The 19,979-nt window shown below is 37.6% G+C and overlaps 1 protein-coding gene across 5 annotated transcripts in view; it reads left to right on the forward strand.

The window, feature by feature from the left end:
• Nucleotides 1-7,538, forward strand: part of ZDHHC14 (zinc finger DHHC-type palmitoyltransferase 14) — a 92,686-nt gene extending 85,148 nt beyond the window's left edge. For 3 of the 5 annotated variants that reach the window (XM_041423651.1, XM_041423649.1, XM_041423650.1), the window contains one exon: nucleotides 6,291-7,538. In XM_041423651.1, the coding sequence (XP_041279585.1) occupies nucleotides 6,291-6,692 (402 nt within the window). In that variant the 3' untranslated portion in view covers nucleotides 6,693-7,538. The remainder of the gene's footprint in view (nucleotides 1-6,290) is intronic. The other 2 variants (XM_041423652.1, XM_041423653.1) reach the window with 1 other exon arrangement.
• The last annotated feature ends 12,441 nt before the right edge of the window (nucleotides 7,539-19,979 follow it).

Here is a 19,979-nt window from a genome sequence, read left to right on the forward strand (position 1 = left end):
GAGCTGGTGTTATGATTTCAGCTAAAGACAGACAAAGTGAAATTCCTTGGCTTAAAGGGGCATGTGTAGATCATAGCTGTAGACCATAACAGTTTTTCAATTGCAGAAGTTTGGCCATTTATACATCATCAGAGATATTTATACTACTTTAGCTTTATTTATACTACTTTAATGCTTTTTGATTACAATAAATAAATTAGTAGAAGTCTGAAGTGTGTTTCAGTACACCTTTGTGGTCTGTCTCTCTTGATTTTTGTTGCAGAATGTATTACATCAGGTCTTCATTCTAGATGTTACCCTGCTTAATACACAGTGTGCTAAAATATCTCTCCTCATCATTGATAAAAAATAAAGATTCAAATCAGCATATTCTCTCTCACTTGTCTTCTCTTATTCCTTCCCTCTTTCATTTCCCTTTCTTCCCCCGAATCTTTTACAGAATCAGCTAGGTTGGAAAAGACCTTTGGAATCGAGTCCAGCCTATGACCAAACACCACCTTGTCACCTAGACAATGGCACTCAGTGCCACATCCGGTCTTAAACACCTCCAGGGGTGATGACTCCACCACCTCCCTGGGCAGCCCATTCCAATATGTAATCACCCCATCTGTGAAGAACTTCTTTCAGATGTCCAACCTAAACCTCCCCTGGCGCAGCTTAAGACAATGTCCTCTTGTCCTGTCACTAGTTGCCTGGGAGAAGAGCCCAACCCTCACCTGGCTAAAGCCTCCTTTCAGGGAGTTGTAGAGAGCAATGAGGTCTCTCCTCTGAGCCTCATATTAGGCTAAACAACCCCAGCTCCCTCCGCAGTTCCTTATAGGAGTCAGTGACTTGTGGCTTTCTAAATAGAATTCTTGTGTTTCACCCAATGCGTCTCTTGTCCCTCATTAAGTCTCTGTGGGTTGCTTAGTATAATACTCTCTTTTCTTTTATTTTAATGAATCTTTTAGCTTAGCCTCATTTTTGCAGTTAAGTTCAAAATAAATATCAGGCTAAGTGTAAAGTTGCCAGACAATGGTTTTCAGCACAATACATTATCTCTTTTTCAGGATACCATTTGTGGGGCACTCTTTCTGAATTTAATAGCTTTTGTGGTAATTTTGCCTCTGAGACTGAATATTTTGTACAGCACCTACCCCTACTCATGGCAGCAACCCAGTTTGTCACAATCTCAGAAAGTTAGAGCTTGATTTTGGTTTTTTTCTAGATCTTCATAGAAGAGGTTTTTCTCATGTTCTCTCCATAGTATCTACCTTGTTTTACTAAAAGCTGAATCTCTATTTCCATGAAGGCTGGAAGCACATACATTTATTTTCCTGGTGCATTCCCAGTGTTTTTAATTTCTTTTTCAATATAATTTAAAATTATTCCAGTAAATTCATTAGCCAGCTTCTTAATATCCTTATCCACATGAAAAGCATGGTCACTTGGAACTCATAATCTGTAGATCTGTAATTACCAAAGTATTTCCCTATTGCATTTTATTGCTGATTATTTTTATGAGCTCATCATCAGTTTGATTACCCAAATATTTTCCTTATTCTTAAGAATTTTTTTGTATGAAGCACAGTATCTCACCTATTATGAAAAAATAATTTTCTCTGCAAGTTCTTCTTTCTCTTTTATTTTAAAGCTTATTTTCTTTGAGTTCTGAAAAAAGTTCTTATTTACCCATAAACTCATGAAATTATCACTACTTGGGTCTGGACCACTGTAGTACTTAATTTTTTCTTAAAGCTGCAGTTGATTCTTGCGTTTTGATATAGGGTATTTTATTCTTTAGTAGTCCATTAGGGGGAAACACAGAATTTGTCTCATTCCTTGAAGTTTTTTGGAGGAATTAGTTTGGTTTATATTTACGATGATGTCTCTAGGAATTCTCTCATGCCTTATAAAGTGATAGACTTTGCTTTGGTTTGACTCCATGTCAGGACAGGTTTACTTACTTGTTTTTAAGAAATGTCCTTATATTCTTGAATTCCTAGGCATTTCTTCTTCAGTGTATAGGTAGTTCTGTGTGTTCCAAATTCCCTTGTTTCTAATTCCCCATTTCCTTTCCTGGATGCAAATTCTTTAGTGTTTTCTTACATATATGTACTGCTGAAAATTGTAGGAACTGTACTGCATGCACAACATTTATTACCAGTGATAAGTGCAGGAAAGTCCTCTCCCACATGTTCACTTAAGTATTTCTGTTACTGATCTGGAAATAGATCCAGCTGACTCAGGGAGCATTAACTCTGACCGTCCCTTGCTTTTCATATTTGCATTATTAGGAGTAAGTATTTCTATCATGACAATAACAGAATTGGCAAGGACCACAACCCCATTTTTCTGGGAGTTTTGCAAGTGTGTTTCCTTGCATATTTATTGATGTACTTCCCAGATGCCCAAAACAAAACTCAGGGCTCTTACCAAGTCAACATTTTCACAGTCAGAGTGGATAGAGGTTTTTCCTTAATGCATTTTACTTCACAGGTAAAATGGGTTACAGGCACATGCAAGTAAATAAATTTCAGCATTTGCTTTGGGTTGAGATATGTTTTAGGAGCAATTCTTTTGATAGTGCATGTTTACTGAATTTTTATTCACATCTCAGAGCAGTGTTGGAGCACATGAACTAGATTTATTTTAGAAGATACACCCCTGGAATGCACCCAAGTTGCTCTTAGCATTCTCAGACGTTCAGCCCATAAGAACAAACAGTCTCCAATCTGAAGTAAAGTCTCTGGGCCAAGTGTAGCTTCCTGTTTGGCTTCAGAAGTGTTTCCCTTCGTAGATTTACTCATCATGAATCTCTACCTACTCATCTACTAGCACTGTACTGCTTATAGTAGAGCCATTGACTTGGGAGGCTTGTGGCTCAGCTGTTGCAAAGTATCCACAGCACATGGATTTTGATTGTGAAATGCTACACCTGCTGGGAGCAGTTGCACAGCTCTATCCCTCCACTCTTCACCCATCTGTTGTGCCCAGAATATGCTATTTCAGCATTCTTCCTGTACCTTCATGCCACTGTCAGCCTCCTCTGAACTCCGTGTTGTTTGTGCTTTATTCAGAGATTGTGAGACTACTCATCCTACTTTTTTCCATCTTCTGAGAATTGTAACAATTCTTGAATGTTACTAGCGTTTAGGAAATTTTAAATTTAAGTTTATTTAATATTTAAAGTAATTCTGATTATTTCAAAATAATCACATTTAGAAATGTGAAAAATATATTGCCGTGTACAACAATGTTATCAAATTTTCTGTGTAGCTTAGAAAAAACAGATTTTCTTCAGGAAAGAAAAATATTTTTCCTTAGTTGTTTGTATTTATTGTGAAATAAACAGTATTCTAGGTTTTGTCCAATTTGCTTCAATTTCTGCCTTTTTATGTGGAAAATAAACAGATATCTAGAAATTTATCTGCATATATTTAGTTGAACTTCTGTACTTGTAGAACTTATTAAACTTGTCCTACCTTCAGAATCTGCTGTTTTGGAAACAGTGGAAATTTTAAGTGAAAAATAAAGTCAGCATATCTGAAATAAGAAGATGCTGGTGGAATAATTTTTGCAGTAGATTTTTAGTTATTTAGATTTTAATGCTCCGCTTCCTTTTTGTAACAGTCATACGCTTTTTTCTTTTATTTCAAATTCTGGTGTTGGATAATTCATGTGATTAGTAGCAGCTAAGACTTCCTGCCCTAAATTTCATACAGTCAAGAGTGACATAACTAAATCAACAAAAAAACCACCACGCCAAACCCTATAGCAAATATGATTTCCTTGTTTTAGCTTTGTGTTGGCTGTCTGGACTCAAGAATAGTCTACCTGTGTATTATGTGTTGTTTCTATCAGATGTTTTTGAGAGCCTCATAGAACACACATGCTTTTTCTGGCTTAGACTGCGTAATAGTTCCCTTTCTAGAAAGTTATTTACAACCTGGGTTTTCCTAAGGATTTTGTGCTGATCACTGTTGAACAGACAAGAAAAAGAAAACCTGAAATTTATCGAAATGAAAGGAGAGGCTTTAGGGAAGTGACAAGTGCATGGAAAATGAAGAGTTATTTAGCACCGGAAGTTATAACACTATTTAATGGAGCTTTATGAGGCTACCTTATCTTTTTGATATTAATTTAACTGAAATGCAGTAGCATTCCTTAAGAAGAAAATTAACTCAGACTATACAATGAGTTCAAGTAAATTATCCTCAGCTAATACAAAGCTGTGTACTTGTTTGCCTGGAACACATTAATGATTTCCTTTTGAAGATCAGAACTGAAGGTTCACTAAAGCAATAAGTCAGCTGCTAACATTATTTGTTTTCAGTGTACCCCAGTGGTTATAAGCATTCCTTTGTTATTTAACTTGTTCTTTGGCTACTGCCTTTCAGAGAAAATAGGTTTTGGTGGTCTTTTTGAAGTTTGAAAATTCAGTTAACATATTTTTAAGGTGTGCATAGTAAGGTTGGTTGAAGTTTTAATTTAAATAAGCAGGCGTGAATAACAGGATATTAATCAAGAATGAGTTATTCACACTGAATTACTAATTGAAAGCTTGACTTTAAAAGATGCTGACAGTTTTCTTCTTAGTAAGGTACTTAAGCAAGGTTATGGCTTTAAGCCTGTGAGTAATCCCTCTGAAATGATAGGGAACCACTTTAGTTGTTTGGCTGGGGCTGTTCATCATTTTGTGGGGCGAAGATTGCTTGCAATTTATATGAAATCAATTTACGTAACAGGAGATCAGTCCATTTATCTTTCTGAAAGCAGAAGTCTTGGAAATATGCATCTGAGTAAGGATTGAGCTTCTGCCTGTCGAAAGTAATCGGTCTGGGAGTCCTAAACCACTTAGATGTGTTTTAAACTCTACCTATCTCTTATGACCAAGTAGTCTACTTGCACACTTGCTGGATGTTAGGCGTGTGCATCCATCATTAAGCTATTCAGTGGTGAAATTGGAGAACCTGAAAATAACAGAGTTATTTTAATTAACCATTGATAATCGTGGTTTTCATCATACAATAAAGGAGGCAAAAGTCCCTTCCCATGAGTTTTCGGAGAGTGTGGCACACTGGCATATTAAACTCAAATGGGCATTTTAGGGAATTGCCCATTTTGTAACAATGTTAGTAACAATGGTTATGGTCAGGAATATCTGAACAGATGATGGATCTGTAATATGTAGTAATTTGATAAAAATCTAAGAAGTCAGTCATAGAGCAGAACATATTGCTTTAACAGAATACTTGAAATAACAGTGAATAGGATGTCTTACCTCTGGAGATATCTTTTATTCTGCTTGCTTGCCTCCAAATGTCCTTCATTGCATTTGTAGTTGTATTCACTGATTGTAGAGTTTTTCTGACCCAGCAGAGCAGCACTTTGGCAAATGAATCAAAAAAGATTTTGAAAAACTGCAATGTTAGAACTGATCAGGCAATGAATTAAATATTTATTCCTTAGGAGCTCTCAAAAATCATGCCAATTCATGTTAAAGAAACTTAATTTGACAGTAAGTGTACTACCCGCTTAGTTAGCTGGACATCACTGAAATGCATGCCTGTCTCAAGGAATGATGGGTAATATTGTATAAACTGGTTTTAGGAATTGTGTAAAGCAAAAAAAAAACATTTCTGCTAACACTCACTGATCTTAATGGGATTTATATAATGCTGAATTTGGCTTATTTTTGAGAGACTGCTTGTTAGAAAATGTGTGTATTGTACCTTGATTCATCACATTGTCAGGATTAATCACAAAACAGCCTAAAAATCAGTAAGGTTGATCTCAATACATCTGCAGTGCTGCCTGCTTTCTACACATCCTCTGGAGTATGGAATGTAGTGTAGGACATTCTCTAGAATTTATATATAATGTATTAAGTTGTGAGGGGAAAAATTTTACTCATAGAGCTTTATTACTAACTGTGTAAGATATCTCTGTCAAAAGAATTCTTGTTCTGGAAAACCTCTGTGGTAGGTTAATTCCTACATGTGAAGACCAGTTAAAGGAAAAAATTGCCTAGTGTTTTTTAAAGAACCCTTAAATGAACACTGTAAATGTATATAATCATTTTCTTTGATAATAATCCGAAGCATTGGCTCAGTTATGCATGCCTTTCTTTTTTTTTTTTCCTGGGCAGCATGCAATGGGATGTTGGGGTGGCTAACCATGGAATGATACTAATGGCTTTCTTTTTTTCTCTTCACATCCCATTCTTTTCCATACCTTTTTATCCATATTGTCCCTTTTTTTTTCTCTGTTTTATTTTTATATGATTTTGACACCCTTCCATTCTACAGTGTGACCAAGATCAGTGCATTCAGAGCACTAAATTCGTTTTGCAGGCTGCTGCCACCCCCCTCCTACAGAGCGAGCCAAGCATAACTAGTGAAGAGCTCCCTTTACCGGGAAAGACTTCTCTCAGTGGGCCTTGTGCAACTCTGACTCTAGGGCAACCAACACCACCATCTTCTATGCCTAATCTCACATCAGATTCAGGTTTGACAGACATCATACCATTAAAAGAGGAGCACGAAGGCCATCAGTTCCTCACTCCTGAAGAAGCTCCGTCGCCCCCCGGGATGCTGCCGAGCGGGAGCCCTATTGCACACAGCCGCACCATGCACGTCCTGAGCCTAGCCAGCCAGGACTCCTTGCATGAAGACTCGGTGCGCGGCCTCGTGAAGCTTAGCTCGGTTTGAACAGCTGTTCTGAACATCACACCACGCCCTGGTGTCTATACAGATCTGTGCTCGGCAGGAATGACGCTGCAGTACCACTGTAAGGCTTTGTAACATGCCTGTAATGGAAACTTTATCACTTAATGGAGTCTACTAAAAGGACAAGTTATTTTTTTCAATGGAGCTATGGCAGTTTTTTGACCAGGTTGTTAACGGTTGTGCTTTGATGGTGACTGCATTTTATTTTTAAATAAAACCAGAAAAGGTCAATAATCTCATTTCCTGAAGCTGGGGTACAGCAAGTTGGAAGCCAGCCTGTACCAAACACCATGTACAGTACAAAAGAGAGAGATTCTTGGATGTAAGTGTCATGCTCTGTGTTCTATGCTCTTGTAATACACACTTGTTACGGCTTACCACACCTGTGGCCAGAATGATCTGCACTTACGTGTTATGCTACCAATATTTGAGATAGAAAATTGCCATTCCATTTGTTAATACAAAACAAAACAAAAGACTGCAGATGTGGATTTGCATGCCACGCTACAGTATGTGTTACAGTGGTGTTGGTATTAAGAGAAAGTGCTGCTTTTTTATTTGTGACTTTCAAAGTGCTGTTTCGTTTAAAGACAGTACAGCAAACAAATTAATGGACTATATTTTTTGAATTTATTAAATTTTATTTTAAATTAATCAGTGGTGCCTAGAAGATGATGAATTACTGATTTGATCATGTTGCATATCATTTAACCTTATGTTTAAGTGTTTAAGTGAGGTATTGTGTTGTGCCATACCACAAGATCCTTCCACTCCCTAATGTGATACAATTACCTGTGGACCTCCAATAAAATGACATCCTCTATTCCATTGATGTGTACAGTTATCCTTGCTCAGTTTTCATGGGGCAAAGTGGGGAAAATCATGACTTGTTGAGATAATTTGTAAAGATTTTACTGGAATATGTGTACATGATAAAACTAGAGCTATGGAGGAATAGCTGGTTACAATTAGAATTGCTTCACCATTTTTTATGGTTTTGTTTGAGCTGTGTATTTGTTCCCATAGGAGGTCTTCATTTGGAACCATTAGAATTAACCTCTGCTTGCACTGTAATTCAGTGTGGCTGAAAGGTGAGGAGCTTAAGATTCAAGACTAAGAGCTTCGTGAAGTAATCTTAAATCAATAATAATCTGTTGCTCTTTCCCAGCCGTTGTTCATCATTTGTATTTGTCCTTTGAATGGAAATTTTGATTTCATGGAATTCTTCTCTGCTTTTTGTTTGCTTGTTTCAGTAAAGCACAACTAAAAGATTAAAGAGAATTTTATAAGTATTTTTTGTGACAGCTGAAGAGAACCTTAGTTAAACTGAAAAACTGTAATAGTTTTAATACTGTATTTACCTGCTTTTCAGGGTGTGGAGCCTGGATTCTTCTTTTCCTAGGACAAATTGCATACAGAATGGGCTTTATCTGATGTTTCTATGGCGTGGAAGGATTTACCAGTTAAGAAGTGTAACAGTTCTGTGTTGTTGACCGTGGTCATTCACTGACTCCCAGCTAAAAAATCTTTGTTCTTTTAACTTTTGTTGTTGAAATTGAGAACAATCAGTCTGCAGAAAAGCATACACCCATGCTATTGAAGATTCAGACAAAATACTGACAAAATCCCTATTCCTGTAGCTTTCATGAGCAGTGTGTTTCTAAAACTGACAATTGTTACCTTGGGCCTAATTCAGTGTGTAGAACATAGCAGTACTTTCTGTCTGTAAGTGCCACAATGGGTCCACCAAAGAACCTCAGGCAGACAAATCTGTCCTAGTTATTTGAGCCATTGAAGAAGCTCTGGCAAACAAGTCTGTCCCAGCTATTGTCAACCACCTTCCCCATATTTTCCAGAAGCTGGGACAGTCTGGAGTTCTTTCTACCAGCCAGAGTGTAGTGACAGACATGTCCCAGTTGGCTGGTCTTCCAGTAAGCCATGAGTTTCAGCACTTCTGTGTCTGCTCTTGAAGGAGTCAGTCATGCTCATCTTGATTTCACCTTTCCCTGGCATGGCTTCTTGGGTGTGAAGCCATGAACATCTGCATTAAAGCAAACAGCGGATTGAGGGCTGGAGATGCTGGTCTGGTAGACCTGGGTAAAGAATCCCAGCTTTGAGTTCGTAGACTAGTACTTGATGAATCATTCTCTTTTCTAATAGGTGTCTGTGGGTAGTTAACTGTGGATGCATTACTCATTACTTAGAAGGGCAAGTCAAATATTTTTAATGTGGTATCAAAACTTTCCATTTGTACAAGTCATGATGAGGATGATTATTTTAAGGAAATTGTTCTTTTTATGTTTCCCTGAAATAGCAAATGGATTTTATATTTCCAAGAATACCAGCTTCGTGACAACATTTGTATGTCACTGCCACTAGGGAGTAGTGAAGAAGGCTCTGTGCACAATGAAATTAGTGTCAGTTTTAACATGAAAGAGAAGGGAGGGGGAGAGGATCAGAGCCTTTATGCTGTTTGTCTTGTGCTCGTGCTTTTCACCATCATTTTTTGAACCTTCTGTTTTGTTTACACGGGAAGTGTAAGAATTACGAAACATGGTGGAAACAGATGTGCTGCTTCAAACGTACTTGTTCAGGTGGTTTCTTTTAGTTTTTAAGATGACACTCCTTTTTTCTAAACATGCTGCCTATGTTTTTAAATTTGGCTTTTGAGAATATACTGAATACTTTGAATTCCTTTATACACTTATGCCAGCCCTATTTTAAGTCTTTTCCTCCCTGTCTGTTTTAACTGGGGACATCTTGAACCTCCCAGACATGCCTGCCTTGCGAGGACATCTGCTGGAAGGCTTCGGAACTAAGTGCTAACCCATCCGGATCGGTAATTGCAGCCTTTGACTGACAGCAGTCGGTGGTTCAGCAGCAGGTTGATCACAAAGGTACCTCTGACAGGGCTTCTAGATGCTTCCCCTCACCTCCATCACACCTTTCTTCAGTTCTGGGCACTCCCTTCGTTGGAACTTGTGTCTGTATCTGGAATGAGTCAGCAAAGTAAACTATTCATCAGCTTCTCTACAGATTTGATTGTTGATATTTTATTTTGAAGTATGATTACAGAGCATGCACACTGAGGATCCAAAATTATAATCCTTGTGAGTACTGCACAGGGTTTTTTCTATTTTTATTTTCTCTGACAGTATACTACTATTAAATAGCTCTTTCCATGTTGATTTATAAATCTAGAATAAAACTTGGTATTTTCAGAAGAGTACATTTTTTTTTCTTAAAAGCCTGAAATCTTTGAATGTGTAAAAACTGGTTAGTCTATCTGATTTTAAATATTTATTCTGCTTTGGTTTTTTAATAATATTTTCCCCTTCTAGTTGTCTGTAAAATCTTCGTTGTAGAATGAAATACAGTGCTTCATTAATTTTTTTAAGGTTCTTTATTTTTTATGATTTCTCAAAGATATTTCTATCTTAAAGTGAGTTTTGTATTCATAGCAGTTAAAGAGTAACGTAATAAATGTCCAAGTGTTGCTGTATTTTCCTCTTATAGTACATCTTTGGTAACTTTTCATCCCTTCCTGTGAACTCGTGGTACAGGTAGATGTATTTCTGCATTCCTTAAAAACAATCTTATAGATGGAAGATTAGCTGTTTTGCAGTTTTGTGCATCCTAGACCATGTTCCCAGGAGATCTCATAAACCCAAAGATATAAGACACGGGTGAGACAAATTAATGAGACATGTCTTAGAAATGTGATGACCAACTTGTGGTAGTGGAGATTTTTTCCCTCTTTTTCAGTCTATTCAGTGATTATAACAGTTCACAGTAACTAAATGGTTGCTAACATTCAAAATCCTAAACAAAGGGGCTTCACTGGAGAGCCAACAAAACTGAGTTTCTATTTGTCTTTTAGATCCCAAATTCAATACAATTTGAAAAACAACTCAGCAGTGTTGTAGAGAGATGTAGTCCTTACTTTAGTTATATTCTGGTTTCTATGTGGGAACTGTCATGTATTTGTTTACTTATTCCTTCTCTCCCTTCCCCTCCTTATCAGCAGTGGTACTCTGAAGCTGCACATGCTGTGTTTGACCACGGGCCATTCTGAGTCTTGGTATTAAAAGCCAGTTGCTGCCCAAATGATCCTGTTTTAGGGACTGACATGAGATGAATTAGTATACTTCAACACAATTTCAAATACTCCTAGGCCCAAAATATGAATGAAATGTGTTTTAGACAGTTGTGTGTGGATTTAGCTCACTTAAATTAGAGCTGTCCTAGTTTTCAGGATTCATCTGGCTCAGGGCTCCCTGATTTTGGTTGCCTGCCTGAAAGACGTTGCAGTTTGACATCTGAGTGCACTGCCTGGGCTACCAAAAGGCTCATGAGATTAAGTGAGCTATTTAAACCTGTGGATATCTAGATTAATGATGAGTCATTGCAGCAATTCAGTCCTATCACCAGAAGGCAGCTGGCTGTTGATATTCAGCTCTACAATTTGAAAGTTCACCACAAACAGGACAAGTTGGGGAGAACAAGTTTTGGATGTTCTAAGGAGATTAGATAGGAGTTTGTTTCTAAGGTAGGTCAGAGAGGACAGGAATAAGAAGATGAAAGGGAGAAAGAGTGAAAGCAGAACAGAGATTATCAGGTGACATGGAGGAAAAGAAGAATTACCTGTAAGCTGTGGAGGGCAAGGCAGGGGGTAGAAACAAAAAAGCCTCATGGGAAAGGAAATGAGGACAGCTGTCAGTATTGATCAAACAATATTTTTTAAAATCCAAAACAACAATTACTCACTGGTATTCTTTTTTTTGAGAAATTTCTTAAAAGTCAATTCTAGAAAAAAAATAAGGTCAGATTTTGAGAGAAAGTGATTGCAGGAAGATGGTAAGGAAAATGTGAGAAGTTAGTTTGCCCTCAAGCTCTTCTCCCTTAACATCTTTTTCTATTTCTGTTTTGAAAACACATCTGTAAATATAAAAACAGGCGAAGTCTTGCCTCCTTAGGGGTTGACAGGAATATGAGGACATCAACTATGATAAAAATGGGAATTGCTTTAGCATTTTGAATTTCCATACTGTTAATCATTTGAGCATTCTGTATTTCCACACCACAAGTGCCATTGCCTTGGAAAAATGAATGTTGTAGTATGGTTTAGTGTTTCTTGGTGATGCCTTAATTAAATTTGCCCATCCTTTAGTGAAGTGTTTTCCTCAGCAGTAGTCTCACCAATTTAACATGGAGCCTGGAATTCAGTCAGAGTTTCTGTGACTATTGTGCAAATTTGAATTAAGACTACAGGCTAGGTAAAGTTTGTGGTTTGAAAACTGGAAATATCTGTCCCACAGAGATGTATTTACTTTGCAATATATAACAAAGTCAGTTCCACTGGCAACAGAATGTTAATGACAGTTATCTTTATGTTCTTTCCAGCTTTAGCTACGTTGCCACTTCTGAAAACCTGGAAAATCAGAACCAAGTTTAATCCAATTATAATTAAAACCTCAAACCCAAAGCTGATAAAGCTGCTGGAACTTATCTGTGTGTGTTTAGGTGTAGTTACAGAACAGACATGAGGGGACCACCTTAAACAAACTTGGCTGAATGATCTGTGATGGAGGAGAACTCTTGTAGTAGAGTTCTACAAGAACAAGAGTTCTTGTAGAACTCTTTCTTTAGCTCCTCTTAAAAGCACCATCTGCAACTGAGAAAAGCAGGCTCTAAAGTGTCTCACTTTGGGTTTGTGCTCTGTAGTCTGTCCATGACAATCTGCAGGGATCCAAGTGCCCTGGGCACTGCAACTCCGAGGTGGAAATGAGCTGGACTCCGTAAAGGCTGTACTTGCTCGGGAATGAGCTTTGGAGAGCAGGGAGAGCTTTAGCCAAGGCGGTGGCACTGCGGTTGCAGCCGAAATATGTGAGCCATTCCTGTCATGTGCTGTCAGTAGGCATGAGGGCTTTGGTAGCAAAGGTGTTAAAAGTTCTGCCACCTGCTTCCTGAGTCTTCTGTCAGGAGAGAGAGTGCTGGTGCAGATGGGTTCACCCAGGAAAGTTAATTTCTCTATTTCATGTTCTTCATAGTAGCTAGTTTGAGGCTATGCTTTGGATTTGTGCTGGAAGCAGTTGATAAATCAAGGATGTCATGGTTTTGCAGGCAAACTACAACTTCATTGCAATAAACAGAAAAATGATTACAGGATTTCTGATGTGTCTGCCCTGCTACCTGCTTTGTGGTAGTGGAGCCGTTGATGGTGGCTATTGGCTGGAATGGGAAGGACACAGCTAGATAAACTTCCTTTTTTTACTGAAATGTTAAGTTTCCTTCTATGTAGGTCACAGAAAATTAAAAGCATGCTCTGTAGTGCTGACCAGTTAATTTTCTAGCATGCAGAAGATACCTAATATTTTTATGTACCTTAGTTTTCTTCCTAAATGGAAAGGAAAAATAGAGTTCAAAAAAGTTTTCCACAGGTTCTGGAGACTAGAATTGAAGACTCTTTTGGAACACAAATGGTGTTTGATTTTTAAATAAAGTCTTTAGTGTTTATTTTATTACATATATGAAATGGAAATAGTAACAAATCATCTCAAAGTTCTTCTGTTGTTTTTGTATTCACAGTGTCATAAAATGGTTTGGAAGGGATGTTAAAGATCATCCAGTTCCAGCCCCTCTGCCGTGAGCAGGTACACGCTTTTGCCACAGTTAGACATGAAGAAGAAAACAAAGTTAAATGCATTATTCCATAATTACATGTGTAGCAGCTGTTTCTAATACTCTTGTCTTCCTCTTGAATATTTTTTCTCTCATATGAAAGATTTAAAATCTTCTTTCATCTGTAAATGAATGTTCTGTAACACATTGTACCTTGTTTTTTTAATTATTTAATAAACTTCTGATAGGATAAGTCAGGACTACTAAAACAGTTTACACAAATTGGGGGGGGAAATCAAAATGCTATTTTTTATTACTTCTGTCTCAAGACTTCACAATAGCAATGGATTAATGCAGTTGATATGACATGACTTGGTCTGGATTCCACATATTGACCCATACACACAGGAAACCATAGTGAAAAAAACCCTAAAAAATTTGCATTGACAGCCTAGAATGTTATGGAAAAGGAATATCTTGCTGAGGAGGGAGCAAGAAGACTTAATCAGAATATTCTGGTTATAAATGTCTGGGACTGAATTTGTTCTGGCCTTTGGTTGAGTATGTATCCACATAAGTATTTCAATGTATTTTGGAAATCTGTTTTCTTGTTACCTCTGCTTAGCACTTAAGACTCATTCCATGGAGCAGTCTTGTGAAACAGTCTAGGTTTCTTTTAAATAGAAAATTAACCAGAAGGTAAGTTCCAGCAGCAGACCTAATACAATGCAAATGCTCACAGGACCAGACTGGAGCTGGTCCAGAGTTTCTGTCCTCAAAAGAAGTAGTGTGGACATGAGGTGAACAGCACCAAACGTCTTGCTGCAGAAATCTATGCATATTAAACTCACTGCTTGTGAAAGTACATATAACCATAGATTGGTTTTCCAACTGACTTGTATTGTTTCTCTGGTTCATACTGCTGAAGTTGTGTTTTCTTAGCTAAAAAAAAAAAAAAAAAAAAAAAAACTTAAAGCAAAATTCCAAGGACTTAGTATCTGTCAAAATTAGCTTTTATGAATTCATAGGTTGTTTTTCTTTAAAGTATAAAAAGTAATACTTACATGACCAATGTGCCCAAAACATGCTCCTGGAAATTTGTCAAATGCAAGACTAACACATGCATTTCAAGGATGAGCTTTCAGTAGCACCATATTCCTCTGTAAGGAATATTCCTCTGCCTATTCACTCTGACAACTTGTTGTCTAGAAATCTTGTGGCCTCTTTTCTGGTCCCTATCAGTTGGGTTAGTTGGTGAGCCTTAGCATGAATTTTTATAAGGAGACGGCTTCTGCTTTGTTTTAATTTATGCAAGTCTATTTGAAGTGTTTAAAGTATGAAGTATTTCAACTATTTATGTTGTTGCTGAATTATGGCAAGTTTTTTGTCTCTGCTCAATAGGCAGTTGCTCTGATCTTACATCCTCGACATAGTAATTAGTGATCCTTATGCCTAAGGAATGGATTCATATTTTAAGACTGATGGTTGCATATTTTCTTCCTACATGCCTCTGCTGGCTGTAATGACAGTAGCATCCTACAGAATTTTACTGACACATACGTCAAGGGTAATTAAGGAGCACTGATTAGATTACACACCTAAAAAGTATTTAAGAAATGCATTTCTCCCACTGACTGTAAGGAAGGAATGTTGAGTTGCATTAGAGAAATCAGAAACATGGTGTAGCATGTCGGCTTTTATCTGGTCTCATTCAAGCAGTATCACATTCACACAAACCTGTATTTGTGGTCACTCTACAGTTTGTGGAAAAGCAACATGAGTGTGAAGAGGTCACCTTAAAGTCTTTAATTCAGTGTCTTTCCACCATGGTGCACAGCAACGAGGTGTTAGTAGTACAGTTTAATGACAGATGCATTGCCTTTTCATTAAAGGAAAATGAGTGGGGAATGCTGTGTGCAGCATTCACAGGGACTGTTGCACACAGTCCCTGTGAGTCACAGGGACTGTGTGCAAATCAAGAGCACATACAAGCCTAACATTTTCAACTGGTCAGTACTTTTGTCTTAGTCTAGAAACTAGCTCTTGACCCAGCATGCTGTTGATGTTACCTGTGCTTGAACATCCGCATTGAAGCCGTTTGTTCATACTGAGAGTTCTGTATCAAAGCACTGATTACTGTAAGTCTCAAAATACATCAATTTCTTGATTTTTCTTCAAGCTACCTTTTGCTTATTTCTCAATTTAAAAAAAAAAAAAAAATGGAAAAAAATGCTTTACAAAATGTTCCCCAGGGTTATAATTAGGCAGTTTTATATAACCACAATGATTGAGCTAACGTGAATTAAAGGACATGCAGTGTGACATGATTAGTTATTAAGATTAATTTTAAAATTTGTAAGTAATTTAGAAATATAACCACGTGCGTGTCTTTGTGTGAGATCACAATTTTGGATATTTGTCTTGAGAGAGGTGGTGAGTTTAGGTAAGTGGAATTTCCAAAAAAAAAAAAAATACAGCTCAGAGGCCAAAATTTATGACTTCGTTTGGGCAGTCCCACATTTGTATTTATTTTGGTTTTATCATTTCAGGAGTTACATACATGGCAAATACTGTGTTCATGTAACAATATTCTTGACATGCAGACTCTTGTAATTAAATGAGCCATATTTTATGAGCAAGATAAATTAAAAGACCATTGTACTATTCTTGAGTGTAGAAAGTCTGTTTGATTTTACTTTTTTTTAACCACAGCTTTCTAATACTCTTTTCTATTATATTTGATATCATATAGCCTGTATCAAAAATCAAACAAATATCCAGGTTTGTTGTGTCAGTAAGGTGTTTAGCTGATTTCACAGAGCCTGGTGTTTTCCCAAGACATTATGATCATGTAGATCTGAGGTGCTTTTTCTCTCCTCACAGATTTAGGCAGTGTTCTGCTTTACTTAGTGTTCAATGTTGAAACTTTTTCTAATAGATAATGCAATTGCCTACAGTTCTGCCCCTATCAAGGAGCAGGAAATCTTTCCAGGCTTTTTTTTCTGCTACTTGAGTTTCATACTTACCTGTACACTTTCTCCTGCTCGTCCTTATTCTAGGTTTCTAGATGTTCTTCTGTCCTGCTCTGCTTTTCTGATTTGGTTCTAGAACAAGATGTTTTACTAGGAAATTTAATCTAATGAAACATTTAGCTGTGTTTCTCTTTTGATTTCAAGTTGCACCTCTTTCAAGGAGGGATCAGCTATAAAGAGAGTTTCAAATATTCAGTTCTTAGATTGGAAGCTGGTGAGGTCTGTAGCCTTCCACTGGGTCTCAGGTGTCATGTCTTCTGTTTGAGACAGGACTTCATGTCTGGGTGGAGTCCCCACTTGTGTTGGTCTTTTTTAGTCTCCTCAGTGAATATAGGAATTTACAGGTATAACAAAGATGCAGTTATATTTATGATCAAGTGAGTGGATAAATTGAAACTTGTTCTGGTGATGTATGACCCGAAAAAGTTTTCCTCATGGTTATATGATTTTCAAGGACTAGGGAATAACACAATTGTATTGGGTTTATCAATTAAATATATTTCAAAAGCCAACAAAAAGGCACGTCCAATTAACATGGGAAAAGAGCTCCTCTGCACTCTGCACATGGGATTTTTAAAGGAGGCCTTTTTTTCTGGCCACACTCACCTTTGTTACTTACACTTAACTGTCAGTTGTCATCACTACTCATGTTTGTGTTTGCATTTGCTTTCTAAATTCAGAACACACCAATTTTGATTCTGAGCTAGGTGATGGAAGAATATATTGCCTCACTCTTTCCGTTTTAAGGGTATTGGTTTCCTGCCTAAGACTCATATTTTCTATGATTCTCTTGCCACAGCAGCATGACCATCTCCCACAGCCTTGTAATGTTCATATATGTATAGATATAAATAGATACAGATATAGATGTAGATTATATACACACACACACACACACACACACACGCATGCTGCCTGTATTGCTCCAGGGGTTTGTTGTGCTCTGGCTGCCATGCTCTGTGTTGGCTTTTGCTGAGCTGCGCAGGGATGCTGCCAGTCCTTTGTCCTGCCTCAGGCTCCCTCGGGCAGCCCTCAGCACACTGACAGAAGCCCATCTCCACCCACCACACAACAGCTTGCTGTCATCCTTCTCTGGCAGCTCCAAGGGGTTTAGGAGGATCCACACCCTCAAGCTCAGGCTGAGTGCTTGAGTCTGTTTTTCCTTAGAGAACCCTTCTAAACAGTCTGCTCAGTTTTGCTCTATGCTTTGGCTTTCTTTACAAGCAAGTCCACTGTAGCATGGACTTTTATCCACACACATGTAATGCTGAACCTGATTTTGTTTTCCTGTTCAAAGAATATAAGCCATAGAGTAGAGTTTTTTTCAGTATACTTCTGCAGCTCCCCTGTGTTTCTGAGTTTTATCTAAAGTAATTCTTTGAGCTCATTTGGAAGTCTGCTAAAAGCTTCAAGATAGCAGATTACTTTGTGTAAGTGGCTTGGTGGACAACTCAACCAGTAAATTATTTAGTGCCTATCTTTCCAGAAGGGCTGAAGCTAGGTTATGTGTTCTATAATTCAGAAAATACTTAACACTTGAGTGAACAGGCACATACAAAAACAAACATGACTCACCCAGTATTAAAGTAAATCTGTTGCTTTCAGGTGTAATTTTTTGTCCTTCATCATTGTTCAGTGTTCCTCATTCCACATTAAATAAAGTAAGGGTTGTAGGATTATGGACCCAGATCTAGTTGGTAACAGAAACAGCAACAACCCTGTTTAATTGTAGCATTTCAAACCTACAGGATTATAAAAACTGACATTGTTTGTTCTTTTTTCTTCCAGAATAACTGCTTGTTTTGGTGCAGTTGGGTTCTGTGATGTGCTATTTCAGTCCTCCAGAAAATTTACTACTTCTTTTCCTGTGAAAATGCATGTTGCAGAAGGGATCTGTGCTGTAGACAAATGTGTTATCTGATCATCTTAATATGCATCTCTTCCATTAGTGTACTGAAGTATAATTCATAGCTGCTGTTTTCTTAAAAAGGAAAGTTTCCATACAATAATTGTGCCCACTTAATATGGGAAGATTGTTGTGTAGTTTTTAGTAGTGAAACTGTAGAATTGTAGTGAAACTGAAGAAAAACCATTGTGAAATGTGCCTTCACATACAACACCTGTGCAAAACTGTGGTCTCTATGTCTTTATGTTGTGATGACCTTGTTCTTGAAATGGGAGTTTAATTTGGAATTAATATATTTATCAATCAAAGAAAAATAATTGCTTTTTTCAGGATTTGATGTAGACAAAATTAGCAAAATGGTGTGAATAGGTAAGAGTTTTGTAATAATTCCCATGAGGAAAAAAAGGACCCCGCTTCCCCAATTTTGTCTGCAGTAAGGTCATCTGAAAGTCTTTTCCTACCTACCTGTAATGCTGCAAAATTGGCTAAGCAATTGATGGTTTTACCCATTGCATGAAACAGGAGTTGGAAGGTAACACACATGGTATTGTACAAAACTTCATCATCCAGTGGTTTGATCAGCCAAGATTTAAATAAGATTAACAAGTAGGAAAAAAATCCCTTTTCATTTGATCTCTTTATTGCATTATCCACCAAGCTTTGAGTCACCATTGCCTCAGGCTAATGTTTTAAAAGAACAATTAAGTAAAGAGGTTTGCATCGATGCAGGGCTCAATTTCTAAATTATAGAGTCAGCGGTGCTCTGCAGTGATGAGAGTTAGATGTGTATGTGACCTAGCAAACTGATTACATTTCTGTTATCCTCTCTTGTTTGCTGCTTTAATGTTGCCTTCAGTAAATTCTGGGATTTGGAGTTTTTATTTGTCTCTTATAATTTCCAAGAAAGTAAGAAGCTTTTGTGTCTTTCAGGAAATTAGCTGGGGATTTTTTTCTGCTTGAAGCCTCCCATTCTTAAAATTGGTGTCATTTGTTCTAATTTAACCCATGGTCTAGGCTCTGGGAATGGAAAGTTTAGCTCTACAAGGAAGTGAAATACGGATTTTAAGGGGTTTTTTTGTTCCCTACTCCCGTTTTCACTGTGAGGAAACTAAATTAGAAGTGTGTGGCCCAATCAAATCATTAAACAGATGTTAGTACTGCAGTAGGTTATATCTCCCAGAAAACAAAATCTATGGGTTGAGTGTTAAACCCCAGATTAAATTCAGGAAATAGTTATTGAGAAGGAGTATTGCTGGAAGGGACCCTGAAAGCTTCTAGTCCATCCTTGTGTCCCAAGACATACAAATGTCTCAGTCCTCAGTTTCAAGCCTGAACTGTTTGTGGTTATATCATGTTTAATGAGGGAGGCTCTCCAGGCTCTCACCTTCTGTTGTTTCAGCAGTCTGAATTCATTAGACATGTTTTCTTAAGGTCTCAATTAAATCTTAAATTGTATTTCCTATGAGTTTAGATTCAATCTCCCACAAGGTGGCTGGTTCCTATTATCCCTCATCATGGCTGTTGGGGGCATGTTGGGCAGGCAGCACTTTTCTTGGCACTGGCACCTGAGCTCTCCTTGAGCAAAGGTGCCACTGGTTTGCTCTGGTGAGGTTCCAGCTCTCTGACCATGCTCATTCCCCTTCTCCCACCTCTCACTAGACCAGCAGCAATCCCATGAAAAGCCAAATCTGAGACTCTGAGCCGCAGATC

Source organism: Onychostruthus taczanowskii, unplaced genomic scaffold (assembly GCF_017590055.1).
Source record: "Onychostruthus taczanowskii isolate IOZ18803 unplaced genomic scaffold, ASM1759005v1 scaffold8, whole genome shotgun sequence".
Taxonomy (NCBI): Eukaryota; Metazoa; Chordata; class Aves; order Passeriformes; family Passeridae; genus Onychostruthus; species Onychostruthus taczanowskii.